This window comes from Leopardus geoffroyi, chromosome B3 (genome assembly GCF_018350155.1).
Source record: "Leopardus geoffroyi isolate Oge1 chromosome B3, O.geoffroyi_Oge1_pat1.0, whole genome shotgun sequence".
Taxonomy (NCBI): domain Eukaryota; kingdom Metazoa; phylum Chordata; class Mammalia; order Carnivora; family Felidae; genus Leopardus; species Leopardus geoffroyi.
This window is the reverse complement of record NC_059337.1, coordinates 33835994-33855470: the sequence shown is the minus strand read 5'-3', so window position 1 is coordinate 33855470 and position 19477 is coordinate 33835994. Positions and strand designations below refer to the sequence as shown.

The following is a 19477-nucleotide window of genomic DNA, read 5'->3' as shown; positions in this document are numbered from 1 at the left end:
AGAAGGCTGTTGGTAATGACATCAGTCAACACTGCATGATAACTGTACTTGCTCCTTGGAAAAGGAGCAGCACCAGGTAGCAGAAATTTATTACTAAATTGACATTAAAATCTTCAGGGATTAAGGAAAGCCACAAGCCTTATTTTTCCGGAAAATTCAAAAAACACGTTAAAAAAAAAAACAAACAATCGCCTTGTGTCACTCAAAAACAAAACAAAAAAATGTGTAAAAATCTTCCAGAAAGGGAAGCAAATGATACTACATGGAGACACAGTCACATCCCTTAATGTAATGTGATTTAACTCTTATAGAGGTCCCTAAATGTCAGACTGGACTACCTCACACGTTCTACAGAAGAGACAAGATGAGAAGCAGGCTGTATGACCTTATATTAGCACACACACCCCTGCCCTGGGCCCGCACTCTTCCCTGTCGCTCCCTCCTTTGGGTATCAGTTAGTCCCCTTAGGTCCCACGGGGGGGGGGGGGGGGGGGATAGGGCGTACACTAGGTTAAGCAAACACCCCTCCAGGATTTAAAGGCAAAACTCTTCCAACCAAAGAAAAGAGAAAGATAACAAGGTCTGCCTGAGAGGACTGGGGGAGAGGCTGCTGTCTGATGGTGTCTACAGAGGGGCTGACACCAGATCCACTGGGAGGAGAGAGCATCAAGAACAGACTATCCGCAAGGCGAGGAGGGTAGGGTTGACGGGAAGCGAGCTGGGAGGGGTCCGCAGGCAGGGGGTGGGCTGCAAGGTCGCTCTGGGTTAGGGGGCGGCCGCGCCTGGATGTCAGAGGAACTGTGACCGGGTCAGCTTACGGGAGGCCGTAACGGAGTCTGGAGGCTCCACGAGGAGTCCTAAGAGAGTCCGAAGGGGGTTCTAACGGGCTGTGCTGGGGATGGGGGGCCGTGACAGAACCGTCCGGGAGCTGGCGGGCCGGAGTGGTGTCTGACCAATGGAAGATACGATGGGTGGGGTCTACCGGGGACCCAGCGCAGCGATCTGGTGTCTGGGAGGCTCCTAGGCAGACCCGCTCACGGGGCGTCTCCGCTGGGGCGGGGCTGCCCCAAAGGAGCCAAAGAGCGAGACCGAGACGTGGGCCGGGCCGGGCGGCAGGGCCTCTGGGCGGCTTGGGCGGGTCTTACCTCGGGCTCCGCCGCGGTGGCCACTGCAGCCCCCTCCTCTTCGGGAAACGCCACCTCCTACCCGCGGCCCCAGGGTCAGGGCGCCGGAGACCGCAGAGACTGAGGCCACCAAGAGTCAAACGGTTCCAGGAGGGTGGGCCCAGCTGCCTCAGGGTCCAGGAGAGCGGCCGCCGCGCATCCCCCGCCCTGTCAGAGAGACTCCGCCCGGCCCGCGAGGGCACATCCCCCGCCGCACCCCGCCCAGAGAGCACGCGTTGGACCGTCGCCTCAGCCGCCGTCGCCGCCTCTGCCGGTGCCGTGGATGCCTCCTCCGCCGCCTCTCACAGTCCTTGCGGTACCCTCAGCAGCCACCGCCAACCGCCGCCGCGTCCCTCGTCAGCTCAGGCCCGCGCGCCCCCGACCCCGCGCACGCGGCCCCGCCCCGAGCGACTCTTCGGCTGCAGACGAGCAGGCGCGCGCGCACTTACCTCCCACGCCCCCTACCGCCTGCCGGAGCCGGCCAGCCTGCCGGCCCTGCCCCCGCACGTGACGCCGCCGGAGAGAACGGCTGGCGCTTGCGCGGGCACGCCCCATTCGTCCGCCCCAGGCGGCCCCGCCCAAACTTTTCTTCCTCACCTTACGGCAGAGCTCGGAACGCTGCCTCAGATTCTCACTCTACTAGAGAGGAATGTCGCAAGGTTGGGGTAGAAAACTCTGAGTTTACGACTGTAGCTCTCGCTTTCCGGCCAATACTGAGGTGCCTGAAGGCTGGTTGGGGTGGTGAGGCCCGAGGCAGGTAAGAAGCCGCCTCCCCACTTTGGTTGGTAAGGCGGTGTGTCCCGTCGGGGAGCTGCTTTGCGGCCCTAGCCGACTTAACGTGTCCTTGCCCCCTCCCCAGTTCTGGCGCAGGATTCTCAGTGCCGCCACTCTTAGCCCCCGCCCCTTCCCACACACACGCCCTCTCCCCTCGCATTTCCCCGCCCCCGACCTCCGTTTCCTAGTCTCGCTTTCCATTCATTCCTCAGACTTTTCACTGAGTGCTTTCTGGTGCTTTAGACTCCAGGAAGTCAGAAGCAAATGAAACCTTTCAGCTTTCTGAAGTGCTGTGTTACATGGGAGACTTTGAGAGAATCTGCAGTAGTAATAAAGTAAAATTATAATAGAAAAAAAAAAAAAGGGCACAGGGTCCTCTTTGAGCATAGAAGAGGGGCCCCTGCTTGTGTGGAACGACTTGGGGAAACCTTTTCCAAGGTGACCTTTTGGCCACTCTTGTGTTAAAAGGCCAGTGAGCAGTAGCTGGTCAGAGAAACATGAGACAAGCAGAGAGAATGACGGGCACAAAAGCCAATCATAGTATTGGCTGTTAAGAGTAAAAAGAGGAATAGAATATAGCTGGCGGAAGCGATAGGTGTAGATTACCCTTTAAAGAAGCATCATAGTAAGATTGTGAGAGAGTTAAGGGGCGAGAATGTGGGCCGCAAGAATGTTTTCTTTAAAGATGGGAGACTTCGGCATAAAAGTGGTCCACCGTGGAACCCGAAGTGGACAATTCATGGATAAGGGTGGCTGGTTGATAGCTTCAGGAGCACTAGTGGAACTCAACCTTGTATGCATGTTAGAATAACCTGAGAAGTTTAAAAAAAAAAAATTGCTGTTGCTCCACCCAAGACCAATTGAATAAACCGGGACTAGGGCCCAGGCCATCAGTATTTAAAAAAAAAAAAAAAAGTTTCTGAGGTGACTAACGCTGACGGTTGAGAACCAATAAAGGATGGGAAAGTAAGGAGGGGCAGGAAGTTGATGGTGTTGGCTCTGTAACATTAAGGTGGGAGTTATTTGATGAAAGAGTTGGGGCTGGAATGAGAAGCTTGAGGAGAGTGATGGAAGTTTTGGGTAACCACTCTGGGAAATGGGAAAAAAGATGTCATTTTTGCCTTTCCCTTCAACACAGTTACATCCCTCAATCTGAGGATGTAAAATGAATTCCACCTCAGTTAGGGCTCTCTTTACTCTCCCTTTCCCTATCATCCAGCATTTATCAGCTGGGGATCCAACCTTAGGGCTGAATCAAGGGTATCTTTATTTATGTCCTCAAAAAAGATCAGCGCTAAGTCAATTTGAGATTCAAAGACTAACTTTACTCCCCTGGAAATTACTGCATTACAGTGCCTTGCCAATTTAGAATCTTTTATTATTCATTTCATCAATCATTTAAGGAATAAGATATAAAGATAGTTAAGATATAGCCCTATTCAGGGGCATCTGGGTGGCTCAGTCGGTTGGGTGTCTGACTTCGGCTCAGGTCATGATCTCACAGTTTGTGAGTTTGACCCCCGCACCGGGCTCTGTGCTGACAGCTCAGAGCCTGGAGCCTGCTTCGGATTCTGTGCCTCCCTCTCTCTCTGCCCCTTCCCCTGCTCAGGTCCTGTCCCTCCCTCTCTCAAAAATAAATAAACATTAAAAATTTTTAAAGATATAGCCCTATTAAGACCTCATAGTATTAGGGAAAACAAACCTTTAAAAAGAATAATTCACTTGGCAAGCAGAGAGGTCTGTATAAGGCAATGCCAAAGCCAGTGAGTGCAAGGCTACTGACTATTAACTAGGGCTAATTCAAAAACCAGTCTATCTGCCTCCAGATAAAAGACAGTTACTGTTGTCTGGTATGACTAGGGCTTAATATGGAGAGTAGGGGTGGGGCAGAGATAAAGGCGATAAAGTGGGTGTGAATAGATTATGAAGAGCCTTGAATTCCATGCTAAAGTGTTTAGATAATCTATAAGCAATTAATAGGTATAAAAAACAAAGATAAAATAACCTTTTTTACACCACAGACTTCTTTGGCAGCCTGGCCTATGAACCCTATCTCAGAATAATATTTTTAAATATATAAAATAAAATGCATAGAAATAAAATCAATTTTATTGGAAGTTTTAAAATATTCAAACAACTGTATGATGTAGTTACATATGTGCTTCTTTATGCATTAAATAATATCTGGCAGCAGGCCTAATTATGTAATTTCAAAATAGTGATTATATTTTGAGATACTCGTAGTAACTTCAATGTGATATTAAAATATCATATTTCTATTGGTGACAAAGACATAGGGACTGCTAATACTGCTGTGGATTGTTGCCTATACTTATTGAAGAAAATGCTAAATTTCAGCTAGAGATTATTAAAAATCCAGAATGCAATTTTTTTCCCAGTCCAAGTTCATGGAACCCTAATTCTAGCTGCATCCTGGCCCATGGACCCTAGATTTATAAAAAAGCTGACTGTAATAGTTTTAAACAAGAGCATGATAGATCACTTCTCTGTTTCAGAAAAATACTAGAGCAGTTTTCACTTCCCAGCCTCTCTGTGGAAGTAGGGAACTGGCTATTTTCTTCTCCTCTTATACGGTAGGGGCAGCAACCAGTACTAATTAATCCACTGTTGCCTAATAATTTGGGCCTGCGAGAGTACTGTACTTGTGCCTATGTATGTAGGAGCAGTACTAGGAAATAAATTGGGAAAGATAGGCTGGGGCTCTTTTTGTGGAAATCATTGAATGTCAAGATGTAATTTGTACTTAATTTGGTAGATAATGGAGAGATGTTAAAATCTTTGGAGTAGAATAATGTAATTATTAGAGTTCTGTTTGAAAAATTAATCTAGAAGTAATGTGTAGGTTGGATTGTCAGAAGATAGGAGTGAAGAGACTAGACCAATAAATAATCTTTAACTAAATTTTACTATAAAGTGATCTCTAAAGGGTCTGTTAAGTTACTTTATTTCCCCAGTGTGACTGACCAGTCTAAAGAAACATAGATTGAACTAAATTACATACCTTTCTACAGAGATGTGCTTACCAGTGTGGAGGTCCATTAGCATTTTACATGTCAAGAGGCCAGCCCATTCTTTTGTATTATAAGTGATAATGTTAGTACTTTTGATAGGCAGTGGCTTTACCACATATATAGGTTCCCAGGTGTTGCTAAGGCCTTTCTTAGTTAAATTCCATCTACACGTGTTAAATCCTACATTTCTGACTTTTTAAGGTCAAGATTTCTCTCTCCTTGTCAATCCTTTTAAACCTCTTGGATGAGTAAAATGCATTAGCAAACAAGAAGGAAGTCCTTGAAGCCCAGATAACCTGTCTCATTAGAAATTGATCAATACCAAACTATGTGAAATTTACTGCCCAAATTCTAGCTAGTTCCCAACTTGTGTGCTTTTTTAAATATATTCAAAAAATTAATTATGGGGTCCAAATATTACTAATCCAAATAAGTAATGTGAAGTTAACTTTCTGAACCAGATTCTCTGAGAGACTACTTTCTTCAGCATGACTAGCTATATTGATCTTGTCCGTCTAACTTTTGGAGAACATTTGGACAGCGATATGGTTTAACAGACTGAAAATCAAGTTTATGTAGAGGCTAAGGTTCATCTGTCTGTCTCCTTTTTAGGGGAACCAGGAAACAGGTCTATCTGAAAGCAGAAAGAATACTGGAAATTTTTGAAGCTTTTTAAGAATTTTTATTACAAAAGATCTTGGAAATTTCCTTTCTCTGGCTTCTGATTAAGTGGCTACTACCCCTTCCACACCTTTATCTGTTATGAAAGCACCAAACACAGTCCTGATACTGAAAAAAATTGTCCCATTTACAATTATTATTTTCGAGCGTCTAGATTACAGGTTAAAAAACTTGAGGACTTCCTTCTTTTATGGCCAGTGAATAAATACTCTCTCATAGTAGAGTGGTAGGTTCAAGTCCTCCATCAAAGCAATAGCTTGGAGATTTCTGACCTTAGTTGGCTCTAATTTTCTCACTACTATTTGTTGTAGCTACTTGGTACTTTACATTAGCAGCTAAAATAAATAGTTGCTGGAAATGTTTAGCCCTACTTAATAGCATATAATTAAAATTTGGTTAGGTAGTTCACAAATATTTTGTATTAATTAACATTTAAAGACAAATTGCTAAGACAGAAAATTCTCTATGTGTTATTGGATCTCTTCAGATCCTGCTTTCCTATCAGCACAATACAGTAAAACATAAATTCATTATTTTTTTCATTCATTCATTATTTATTGAACCCCTGAGTGGCTCAGTCAGTTAACCAAGCTGACTCTTGGTTTCAGCTCAAGTCGTGATCTCTCAGCCTCGTGGGTTCCAGCCCCAAGTCAGGCTCTGCACTAGCAGTTGTGGAGCCTGCTTGGGATTCTTTCTCTCACTCTCTGCCCCTCCCCCACTTGCTCTGTCTCTGAGCAATATATAAAAAAACTTTTAAAAACTGTCATTGAGCCCCTACTATGTGCCAAGCACATTTTTGAAACTCCTTAATTAGGTGTTTGTAATAACAATTTACCTCTTAACTATCTATGAAAAAAAATACTTTACCAGGCTTTGAAATCTACAGGACAAATAAGATTAAAACTTGATGAGTTTTTCATACTCTTTCAAACTGTGTCTGCATATAGCTATTGTGTGCTGAACACAGTGGTTATTTATGAAATCAGGCAGATCGTAACTTCAGCTTGATCACACCTTATTAGCTTTAATTTGTTTATACGTATGATAAAATTCTGTCCACTCCTTCATAAAATGTTATCTTACTCAAACCCCTCATTGAACCTATTGGCCTCCCTACACTCTGTCTTTACAACCCCAGGTATTTCAAATTTTGCATTTGTACAAAGTCATTTCTCGAAAGATTTTAAGCAAAACACAGCTTAAGGAAAGGCTGGTGTTTACATCAAGTTTATAGTAAGGAAAAAAATTGTAGTACAATTAGAAATGGAACCTTTGAGTTAGAAACAGTAGACTGAAAATAAAATTATTTTCATGCTCAATGACATCTTAGCCATTGATAGCCATGCCTAGTAACAGAACAGTAAATAGAGAACCTTGGTGCTAGAAGAAATTCTAGAAAGTCTTCTGGTTTATCTTCCTGGCCCAAGGCAGGACCAAATGGAATTTATACTTAAAATACTTTAAAGTTAAGTATTCTGGTAGGAGAGTTAACAGGCATCATCATCATACCAAGTAGTTTTTCTACTTTGAGAGCTGAATTCCTCTATTTGTAAAATATTGATGTCAAGAGGAATATTGTTCAATTTATAAATAATTTATACAATTGAGAAATCTTCCTGTTTATAACAATTTTGTGTTTTTAGGAGTTTTTCAAAATGTATTTTACTTCTATATTTTATTCAGGAGAAACATTTATTAAATTTTCTCCAGTTTGTCAAGCACTAAAGAAACGGGGATGCATAAAATCTAATAATTTCTGCCCTCAAGAGGGATATATAAATCTTGATGGTAATTTCTACATTCTACTTTATACATATATTTAGGTTTAGGCTAGCATTAAAAGGAAACGTTTAATAGGGGGAAATTGAAACCAAAAAAAAAAAGTTTGAACTTCCTTCCTGAAAATATTTCTGCTTATGCTGCCATGAAAAACACATTTGGTCTTTGGATTTGATTCTTTTTGTGAAATTGCAAATGGAATCATACATTAGAAGTTGGACATAATCTAATTTTAGTAAATAGATTAATTTTACATCTTTGTGTTTGAATATTTATAGAAGAGATATTAGACTTTCTCTGTTTTGTTTTTTCTTTTCTTTCCAGAGGACAGAAGAGACCAGTGAGTTGAAAGAACAGACATATTTTAGGTCAGTGTAAGAGTGGGAGATGGTATATCCTTTTTTTTCCTGAATGGAAATAGCTGTATTTATTGGTTATATAAAAAGAAAGGGGAAAAATATAAAGCAAACAGTATTAAAAGGTAGAAGGAAAAAAGTGTTAAGAAGCATTAATAATTCTCTTTTTAAAACTATATTTAAACTTTGGCTATCATTCTTGATTTTTTTCGTGTATATTTTTCTTGTATAAATTTTTATATAAACTTCCTTTTCGTAGCATATCATAAACATATTTCCATGTCAATACATTGGTATCTACAACTTTATTTTTTAATGACTGAAAATATTTCATTGTATGAAAATCTATTATTTAAATTAATCAGTCGTCTTTTGAACTTTCAGATTGTTTCCGTTTTTCTTTTATAAATATTGCCGTGATGAACATCCTTCATAAATTTTTGCACACATCCTTAATATTTCCCTTAAGATAAATTTCTGAAAGTGTCATACCTTCACATAGACATTTCTTAAGAATTAAAATATAATGGTAAATTACCCTTCAAAAAGCTTGCATATGTTTATATACTCCTGTCAACAATAAGAATGCTTGTTTTTCCCATGGTCTCTCAGCAATGTTAGTTATTACCTGTTTTCCTCATCTTTGCTAATTTGATAGGTAAAAAATTAAATCTTGCTTTAACTTGAATTCCTTTGATTACTAGTAAAGTGTTGAGTATCTTTTCATGCATTTATTGGCCACATAAGTGTATTAAGCTCCATTTTCTTCTAATATTTTTGTTTCTTTTCTTAACATTTAAATGTTATTCCACTTAAAATATGAGTTCATATAAGGTATGAGGCGGAGATCTAACTTCTTTTTTTTTTATCAAATGATTATCATGTTGCCTCACTGCCATTTATTAAGTAACTCAGCAAGCACGTCCCAAACTTCACTGCACAGCCAATAAGGTGTTAATAGATATTCTGTTTAAAAGGGAAAAAAAAGTGTCTCATGGTCAAATGAGTTTGGGGGAAAAAATAAGACCAAGAAAAGTTACATTTCCTTATTACAAAACTTCTAGCCTCTAATATGATTGTGTGCATTATGAACCTCCAATGAGGACTTTTAGGATGAAGCATTTCCCTAACTTATTTAACCATATAATCTTATTTTTTTTCTTTCAAGAAATACCTTTGAAATCTATGGAAGTGTACTGTCCAAAATAGTAGCCAATAGCCACATGTAGATATTTAGATTTAAGTTTAAATTAATTAAAAACTAAATATTCAGTTCCACAGTCTTATAAGCCACATTTCAAGTGCTCAGTAGCCACATGTAGCAAGTGACTACTGTATTGGACATTGCCAATAAGGAACATTTCCATTATCATCAAAAGTACTATTGGACAGCACTCTTTTAGAACACAGTTCATTGAAACTGACTCCCAACCTATTGGTTTTCTACTGAACCAGCAGCTTCTTCCCTTACTTGTATCAGATTGGCTTCCATTGAATTGTAAATTTTCCCTTTAAGGTAGTTTTTATTACCTTTTATGTAATTACCTTGTTGTTTTTTACAACAAATATTCCAGTAATATACATTTTAAGGATTTCAAGATTAAGATGAAAAAGTAGTCTCTTCCTTTTGCTAAAATTAAGCCTTCGTTTAGGAATTGTTCTATACTATGAATTCAATATTAGCTTCATTTAGCTACAGGAGTTGGAAGATGTTATAAACTGTTACTGCAGGGTTTGTGTATACTGACAATACACAATTAACATCATTGCTCCACTCAGGTCGAGAGAACAATTTTCTCTGGAGTTAGCATTCACCCTTCTTCTGCCAAAGGTAAAGCACAGAGCAGAGTCATGCCCTAGCTAAATCTTTGATGACTTTGTGGCCTTATAAAAAAGACAGATGTGCTTTATTTTCAAGAAATCTCTAAGGCCCATTATTACCACCCCAAATATAGGGAGCAGGGAAGACAACTCTTTTTGAGTCCGCTATATATGTCAGATGACATGCTGAGTACTTTCACTCATGTTTTTATTTTGTGTAACAGTCTATGAGGCAGGTGTTATTATTACCTCATTTTACAGATGAGGAAAATGAGGCCCAGAAAGAGAATAAATAACTTGCCCAGATTCACACAGATAGGCAAGTGGCAAAGTAGAGCCTGGACCCAAAGCCTCCTAGCCCCAAAACGTAGAACTAAAATATATTTTGTAGAACTTTACAAATAGAACTATGAGGAGGTTATTGTCTCCCCAGTTCACTCTTCAGTCTTCCTTACCATCCACCAAGGCCAAGTACATAAGTCTTCTTATTTCTGAAGGAGTTTACTATTAAGTGAAGAGGAGAAAAGACAAAACACAAAACCAAAGCAGAAAGGGGGATGTTACAAACAATGCAAACGTCTTAAGAGGACTTATTTCTCTTTTTACCCCTAATCTATATTTTCTGATTCCTTTTTTGAAATGTTTCATTCATCTGGCAAATATTTATTGTACCTCAGATGTGCCAAGCACAGTGCTCCCTGTATAGAAAGGAAATATCCCTAGGAGAGTTCTAGATGGTTCTTGGTTCTTATGCTGGATCCCCTTCTGTCTCCTTTTCCCCCACCCCATTAGTAATGGGATCGTCATCCTTTATGGTCACCCTAACTAAAACCCACAGACAATTTCCTAATGATTCTCTTTTACCCAACTGTTCTCTAATCACTTATTGAGTCTCTGTCTACAATACCTTTCCTCCTTGCCTCCCCATTTCTACCATTTCCCCTGATTTAGGCCATTTCCTCCTACTTTCACTTTCAATAAAAATCTACTTGATCTCTTCCTCCAGTTGCTCTCCCTACCAATTAATCCTATGTACTATGGCTGAATTATTAAACTTCCTAAAGCACCAGCCTTGCCATTAATGGATTCCCATTTCCTCAGTATAAATTCCAAATTCTTTCACCTGGACTTCAGTCTGTTACCATTTAGCTTCTAATAATTTTCCTCTGACCTTCAGCTGTACCCCTATTCCTACTTCATTCCAGCCAGACTGGAATGAGCCTCTAGGGGCACTTCCCTTGCCTCTCTTACCTTCTTAATGCCTTTCTCCATGCATCTAATTCTATATGCCTTTCAAGAGCCAGCTTTTATGCCACTTTTTCCTGGAAGTCTTTCCTGATCTCAAGTCTCCTTCCCTTTCTTAGCCAGAGGTGATTGTTCACTCTTCTGAATTCCCATACATTTTATTTCTGCCCCTTGTGGGTTTCTGATCTTATTGACTATAAGCCATCTTATACATCTTGGTATCTCCCACAACAGCTATTAGGTACTCAGTAGGTGCTTATTGAGTAAAAAGAATTGTATATTCACTATGTATTCATTATAACATAATAGGCTTATGCTCAGTCAGGGTAGGAACTATGACTATTTCATTCCCATTCTGTATTTTCAACCCCTAGCACAAAGGAAACACTCAGTAAACATTTGTTAAATAAAATACATCACAGTTATCTGTTATTGGGATATAAATTTCCTTGAGACACAATAGATGTCTGGAAATACTACTTTATGTTATATTTTTTAAAATATTAGTTACCAATGTTTCTTCATTTTATATTGACAGATACTCCAGGATAAAGGTCATGTGTTAATATTCTCACTTTACAGAAGAGGATACTGAGGCTTAAAGAAATTGAGTAGTTTATTTATGATCATACGGCCAATGAGTAACAGAATTGAGTCTAAAATTCAAGTCTTCAGATGCTAAGTTTAGAGTTTTTCTTCGCTAACAATGCTTTGGCCAAAGGCTCCTTTGGTTCCATTTGCTTTAGAATTGTTGGGGTTAAACTATTGCTAGCATGCTGGGTGGAATAGACCTAGATCCTTGACTGACCCATTGTCTGGATGTTGGATATTTTCAAAATCAAACAGAACACTAAAACCATTTTCTGAGGGTGCCTGGGTGGCTCAGTCGATTAAGCGTCCGACTTCAGCTCAGGTCATGATCTTACAGTTTGTGGGTTCAAGCCCCGTGTTGGGCTCTGTGCTGACACCTCAGAGCCTGGAGCCTGCTTCAGATGCTGTGTCTCCCTCTCTCTCTGCCCCTCCTCCACTTGTGCTGTTTCTGTCTCTCTCAAAAATAAATAATAAACCTTAAAAAAAAAATTTAAGCCCTTAAAAAAAAAGAACTATATATTCTGAAGGAAATCTTGGCCACTTATGTCACTCCTTCCAAGGTGAGATGCCTGTCTTTTCAGGAACTCTTCTCCTTGTAGGCTTCTATCCCTAGTTGGGTTGGCTATTAATATGTGGGTCTGATTTCAGTGTAGAGAGTAGGTCTCCAGGTATTTGCCAGGCAGTAAAATCTGGTACTCACCACTACATAGTATTCATTGAGAGCAGGGGGAAGAGATTGGGGGAGCTTTGCTTGATGCACAAGCAGTCATTCCATTTTCATATTAATTTACTCTTAAGTCACATCAGCAGCAAGCTGAGAACCTAGCCTCCATAGACTTGTTTTTACTAGACTGCTGTTAATTCATTTGCCATCAGACTGGATATGAAGGATCGTTATAAGAAACAACTTCATCTATCATAAGAATATTGAGGGACATTATTCATTATGATACACCTTGTCTTTTATGAAAATTGCTTGAAAAAAAAAACTGCCTAACCTTAATACAAAGAATGTTTTTACCTCTCCTGAGCAATTGCTTTGTTTTTACCTTACGGACATTGTGAATGTTTAACTTTATAGTCTCTGGTTAGCTGCCAAAAATCTTAGAGCCAAATTTGTGGCCCACCCATAGCAAATGTGCTCTATGCCTCGTTAAACTTTGTTCCAGGCTCTAGTTTATGTCTCTCCTGAAGTTATTCTCTTTTCTTAAGAAAATCTTAAGATTTGGGGCACCTGGGTGGCTCAGTCGGTTAAACATCCAACTTCAGCTCAGGGCATGATCTCATGGTTCATGGGTTTGAGCCCTGCATCTGGCTGTGTGTTGACAGCTCAGAGCCTGGTCCCTGCTTTGGATTCTGTGTCTCCTCTCTCTGCCCCTCCCCCACTTGCACTCTGTCTCTCTCTCAAAAATAAACAAACATTTTAAAAAAACTTTTTTTAAAGAAAAGAAAATCTTGATATTTTCATTCGATCTTATGTTGTATATTTATATTAATATGTATGTGTATATACATATATTTCTCATAAACAGCCCTATATTGTTTCTGAAATAGTTCAGATTATTATATACTATATGCACATAAAACCATCTTTGGTGCTTCTTAATTACCTCACTTACTTTAGGGTCTTTTTTCTTGAGGGGTATATTTATTTTTTCTTACAGGTTTTTCAGACTTTTGATTACAGAAAAATGTCTGTGCCACAAAATTTTATTATTTTAGTAGTGTAATCAAATGGTAAAATACCTGGTCTGATGGCCAGAATTGATTACTAATGGCTAGAATTAATTGATTATTCTAGCCCAGTCTTTCACAGAAATGATATTATTATAATATGCTTTGTTTTATACTCTCAATCTGCATGTGACCATTTATTGCTTTGGATTTTTAGTGATGTTGTAATGCTGTCAGGTCAATGCACAGCAGTTAACTCTCTCTGGCTCAAATATTATGTTATCTTGCACATTTATCAGACTTCTTGTCTTTGTTAGCACCTTACCTTTGGTGATCATGAGCATATTAATCTTATCATATACTTTGTGTTGCTGTACTCTAAGTTAGTCATGCTTTTGTTTGGAAAAGATAATATGAAGAGATATTTGCTTCCAAACTTCATTTGCTTTCACTGGTGTGGAGCGCTATGTAGATGTTCTGATCATCTTACTAATACCATTTAATTAATAATATAAATGCTATTGGAACAACATTTTATGTTCTTTTAATAACTTCAAGTAAAATTATTTGGCCTTTCTGCAACTCACTGAGGCATGTAAGCAGATATATGCCCTTTTTACAGACAACAAAGCAAAGACAAAATCATTTAAATTTTGTGATAAAACTAGGGCTAGATCCAGGTCTCCTGATTCCTGTGCCTAACTACCTTTCAATGATAAAAATTTCTAACTTATAAACATTACATAATCTTTATCTTACCCCTTGAAGTTAAAGATGAGAAATGGATGAGGAAAACTAGATCACTTATACTCAAAACTGAGCAGAATCAGGAATGATTTTCATTTGTAAAACTCATGATTTTCTGTTCTTGAAATGTTCTTTCATTTCTTTTTTTCAAGTTTATTTATTTTTGAAAGAGACAGAAAGCACAAGCAGGGAAAGGGCAGACAGAGAGAGGGAGACACAGAACCTGAAGCAGGCTCCAGGCTCTGAGCTCTTAGTGCAGAGTCCGATGCAGGGCTCAAACCCATGAACTATGAGATCATGACCTGAGCCAAAGTTAGACGCTTAACCGACTGAGCCATCCAGGCACCCCTGTAGTTCCTTTTAACTACAGCTCTAATCACTGTCACTTTCCATTATGGAATGAGGAAGCAATATTTTTATCTTATCTCGAAAATAAATGTTGAAATGGAAACTATTTCCCTTGTTAATAAGCAACATTTTTTTCAGACTCTTTGAAAATTCACTTTAATGTAAAAATAACTTGCCATTGTTATCATGCATATTCATTAAAGGACCAAATATAGGGTTAATGCTAGGAAGTTTGATAAATGTCTGTTATAATTTTAACCAATCTCTGCATTTAAAGAGGAAGATAAAAATTCATGCTTGCTGTTTCAGCATGAAAATTTTCCAGTTTTCATTTTAACTAATTGTTAACACACAATCCAGAAGCTAGAGTCTGTTGAATGTTTACTCTCAGGCAGGCATTATTGCTAAAAACTTTACAATTGTATTTAATCTTTAAAAAAACCTGTAAGAGTAGCTACTATTTATGATCCCCATTTTACAGCAAGGTATCATATTCAGCAGTAAATATTATCTTCTGCCTCTCCTTCAGCTACTGGAATTTCTGATCAGCCCTGGTCAGGACAAGATGGACCCTGTAGTTTTGAGTTACATGGACAGTCTACTGCGGCAATCAGATGTCTCGCTGTTGGATCCTCCAAGCTGGCTCAATGACCATATTATTGGATTTGCCTTTGAGTACTTTGCCAACAGTCAGTTTCATGACTGCTCTGACCATGTCTGCTTCATCAGTCCCGAAGTTACCCAGTTCATCAAGTGCACTAGCAACCAAGCAGAGATTGCCATGTTCCTTGAACCCCTAGACCTCCCCAACAAGAGAGTTGTATTTTTAGCCATCAATGATAATTCCAATGAGGCAGCTGGGGGAACCCATTGGAGTTTATTGGTTTATGTCCAAGATAAAAATAGCTTTCTTCATTATGATTCCCATAGCAGAAGCAACTCAGTCCATGCAAAGCAGGTAGCAGAGAAACTGGAGGCTTTCTTAGGCAGAAAAGGAGTCAAACTAGCCTTTGTGGAAGAGAGAGCCCCTGCTCAACAAAACAGCTATGACTGTGGGATGTATGTGATATGTAACACTGAGGCCTTGTGTCAGAACTTCTTTAGACAACAGCCAGAATCACTACTGCAGCTACTCACTCCTACATACATCACAAAGAAAAGGGGGGAATGGAAAGACCTCATTGCCAGACTTGCGAAAAATTAGCTATCAAAGAATATTTGCGGCTGTTGAAGTCTCCTCTTTCTGCCCATCCCCATCTATTGGATGGCTGTAATCTCAGTGCCTGAAGGAAGATGCCTGGTATCTTATTTTTCCCTGGAAGAATGTCATCTTCTGCATTATCCACATGGAAAGTTTCACTTTAACCCTAACTTGAGAGCAATATGCTCTGTGAAAATGTCTTGAAGTTATGCATCAAAACCTTAAAACCACGCTGTCTGAACATTTATTATTTCCCTTTTTGTCTCCCTTATTCCTATTGGCTTATTCAAAGGAAAAGCAGTGATCTTTAAAGAAACCAAGTGTATGTCATATCCAGAAGAATGCAAGAAGAACATTATAGAAGAATCAAAAACTTATTGCACAGCCCTGCATATTTAAAGAGATCAACTGGCTAGAAGCAGGTCAAGATCTAACCTAATTCAAGATCCAAATATTCTAAGAATCAGTTATTCAGTTCTGTGATACCTCTTCCATTCTCCGTGCAGAGGCTTTCCCAGCTATCTTTGTAACCTTTGCAGATATTTGATAAAGATGATGTTAGCCCATCTTCCCCCACTCTATTCCTGGAATGTTTTAAGAAAGGGGGAATCTTTAACTTCATTAAAATAAATGGCTGTTGGACCTTTTAGTTTGCTCAGTGAATGGGTTGACTTGCTACTCTGCATTGATAACAGCTTTTCTTCACCTTGTCTGTTAGCCATGCAACACTCCTTCCTTTTATATCCAAAGTTCTGTGGTTTTAAAACTCATAGCCAATAACTTCCCAAGGTTGCCTGTTATTTCTAATAAATATTGCTGCTTTCTAATAGTCATAGTTTTTCCTTTCCTCTTTATCCATAATCTGGCAGAATTGTTTTCAACCATGGTGATTTCAGGACTATTATCATATCTGAAACTTGCAAACTGAAAGTTGGCTTGTTTTTTACAGTTATAAGGCAGATAAAGTGAGCTTTCTCAACCCTTTCACTTAATTCAAAATGCAAACGATGTAATTTTTTAAATATGGAACCAAGAATAAAAAGAAATGCTATCCCTCCTAAATCATTGATGTGTTTTTTTCTGAGTTGTTTCAAATAATTAACAACCCGATATGTTGGGTACACATATTAATTCTATTCCTAATGAAAACTAGATTGCAGTGCTTACGAGACTTAAAAACCAAAGATTAGTTTCAGCTGTGAAATTTATTTCACCTCCCTCCCCAACCTAACCTTGCCCCCAGCCCTCATAGCCCAAAATAATCTCACCACTCAGTAACCACAAAGGCAGTAACTCCATTCTTTTAGTCAGGGGAGTGGGGGGAAACCACAGTGTAAGTAATACAGGTTACATAGCAGGCCCAAGTGAACATGAGTTGAAACTGAAAGTCTGAGAAAGCTACAGAAAAAGTTTCCATTTCAAGTCAGTATGTTTTGGATAAAAAGGAGACCTAATGAAGATGGGAACAGGCAAAAAAAAAAAAAAAAGATTAGGAACTGGCAATCAGCCATAGAGGTGAAATAGGGAGGGAAGGGGAGTAAGAGAAGTGACATGGAATGCTGAAGCCATGATTGTAGATAAAGATAAGAAGATAATATTATTTTAGTAACTGTTGACTTAGGTATCTAGTCTAGACTATGAAAAAGGCAAATGCTCTCTGGGAAAAGTTGTTTCTATAATGCAAAGTATGTCTGTTTAAATGTCAGATTGTCTCCCTCTTATAAGTTAATACATATGAGAGCAATCTTTCCTGACTCCCTAAAAGTCATACCAGGAATAAATTACATTTTGAACTAAACTAGTAAAGTCTTAAAAAAAAAATCTAAGGTCTCCTTTTCCAAATGAATAACGTGATTGGACTGTGCTACAAATTAGTCTTCTATAAAACTTTTGAATATGGCATTTTTAAGTATTAGCATTATAAGTGACAGGAGACTTTAAGAGTTGACTTGTAACCTTGCCCTAGATACTTTAATGCCATAGGTCATGTACTTGCTTGACCATACACCATTGATGCTATGTGATACAAAATAGGGAAAAGATCTTTTGTGGTATTGTTTCCTTTTCTCAGAGTCAAAAGAATCCAGTCTGCAAAACGCAGCTTCAAAATATTCAAAAGGAAAGCAAGATTTTTAGAACTGGATTGAGCAATTGTTACACTGAACTTCCCTGCTTTCAAATACCCTGATGTATTGCTCCAAAAGTATATTCATACTTGTCCAACCCATGTCTCTTGGAATTTAGAAAAGTTACCACTTATAAACCCAGCTATAGATGGTGGTCAAAAATAAAAAATTATCAATGGGCTTTTTTTTTCTTATTTGAGTATAGCTGACACATAATATTACATTAGTTTTAGGTATACAGTGATAATATATTAATATTAATACAGATAAATATTAATACAGGTAATATATTAATGCAGATATTTAATACCGTTCAAATCATAAATATTTCTCCTCTTTTGTTAGATGGCTGTTAAAGTTCCTAAACACTAGTCCTAACTGGATCAGAATAATGAAAAAACCACAAGTGGATTATATTTCTGATATAATCAGAATACCTTATTATTTTTACTATAAATTTTACTATCTCCATTTTAACCATATGTTTTAATAATACATATTTCATTAAAATGACAAAGTAGAATTTCTTAGTCTTGGTTATCTACTGATACTGAAGTTTTTTTCTTCCATCACTTAAAATAGAAAAGGAGAAAATACAAAAATTTACATGCTGTGCTTATGGGAAAGAACATGAGTGTTTTAATCAAATTCAAGCCCCATCTGTTATAAATGTATAGCCTCAGGCAAGTTTAAGATTGAATAGCCTTGGGGTGCTTGGGTGGCTCAGTCTGGTAAGCAGCCAACTCTTGATTTCAACTCTTGAAATCAAGCCTTAGTGTGGAACCTGCTTGGGATACTCTCTTTCTCCCTCTGCCCCTCTCCCCCACTTGCACTCTTTCTCTCTCTCACTCTCTCTCACAAATAAACTTTAAAAAAAAAAAAAAGGTTAAGTAGCCTCATTTGCAAAAATGAAAGTAGTAGTGTGTTTAAGCAAGTGCTATAAGGATTCAATATTATAGGTAAAGCATACAGTAGACCCTAAAATAAACCTATTGCCATCTATCTCACTACCGAGTTCCATTTTAAGTCTAGCAACAAGTTTAAAAAATTAGTTGTTTTTTTAAGATTTTATTTAAGTAATCTCTACACCCAATGTGGGGCTCAAACTCACAACCCTGAGATTAAAGAGTCACACACTCCCACCAAATGAACCAACCAGGTGCACCTGAAAACTTAGTTATATTGTAACTAAACAGCTGTATAAAAAAATGGCCTGATAGTTAAAAACTTAGTCAAGGATTGTAAATGGCAACAACTAATCTTCCTATCACTTTATAATGTACAAGTTACTTTATGTTACTAGATATTATAATTATATAATCTCACTTAATTGTCATGTTTTGCCAGGTATCATTATTCTAGTCATAGATAAGAAACAAACTCAGGGGCCCCTGGGTGGCGCAGTCGGTTAAGCGTCCGACTTCAGCCAGGTCACGATCTCACGGTCCGTGAGTTGGAGCCCCGCGTCGGGCTCTGGGCTGATGGCTCAGAGCCTGGAGCCTGTTTCCGATTCTGTGTCTCCCTCTCTCTCTGCCCCTCCCCCGTTCATGCTCTGTCTCTCTCTGTCCCAAAAATAAATTTAAAAAACGTTGAAAAAAAAATTAAAAAAAAAAAAAAAAAAACTCAGAGAAGTTCAGTCACATGATTGAGAGTGACCAGAACTCCTTACTTGAACATTTTAAGTAATCTCTCACTTTATACATTTCATAAATTCAGCTGGTATATTACAGACAGCAATATTGAGAAACTGTCATCTCAATTAACTGCTGGGTAGCAGAACCTATATAACTGGCTTTGCTTTATATGTTAGGTCTTGTTTGGATCAGCTCCTGACATTGATCTACCGATCTAATGCATTTTAAAAGCCCTACATTGTACTTCCTTTCACATTCCATGCATATGAAAGATCGGAAGTAGAAAGAGAACAGCAGCCTTGGGT

General features: G+C 38.8%; 2 protein-coding genes across 16 annotated transcripts in view; one reads left to right on the top strand and one right to left on the bottom strand.

The window, feature by feature from the left end:
- The window catches only part of MYO9A (myosin IXA), a 284985-nt gene extending 283102 nt beyond the window's left edge, over positions 1–1883 (bottom strand). For 10 of the 14 annotated variants that reach the window (XM_045449210.1, XM_045449214.1, XM_045449213.1 and 7 more), the window contains exon 1: positions 1146–1251. The gene's annotated coding sequence lies outside the window, so the exon portion shown is untranslated. Of the gene's footprint in view, positions 1–1145; positions 1252–1760 lie in introns of those variants that run through there. The other 4 variants (XM_045449211.1, XM_045449215.1, XM_045449218.1 and 1 more) reach the window with 2 other exon arrangements.
- SENP8 (SUMO peptidase family member, NEDD8 specific) lies at positions 1810–16474 on the top strand. Of its 2 annotated transcripts, XM_045449224.1 has the most exons (3): positions 1851–1920; positions 7754–7797; positions 14741–16474. In XM_045449224.1, exon 3 carries the CDS (start codon positions 14777–14779, stop codon positions 15413–15415), a length of 639 nt encoding a protein of 212 aa, XP_045305180.1. In that variant the 5' UTR covers positions 1851–1920; positions 7754–7797; positions 14741–14776; the 3' UTR covers positions 15416–16474. The 2 variants fall into 2 exon arrangements, with proteins under 2 accessions (XP_045305181.1, XP_045305180.1); XM_045449225.1 differs by lacking the exon at positions 7754–7797 and having other exon boundaries at positions 1810–1920.
- The last annotated feature ends 3003 nt before the right edge of the window (positions 16475–19477 follow it).

Excerpts from the sequence above, each read along its gene's own strand:
- SENP8 (XM_045449225.1), top strand. The coding sequence starts at position 14,777 with ATGGACCCTGTAGTTTTGAGTTACATGGACAGTCTACTGCGGCAATCA.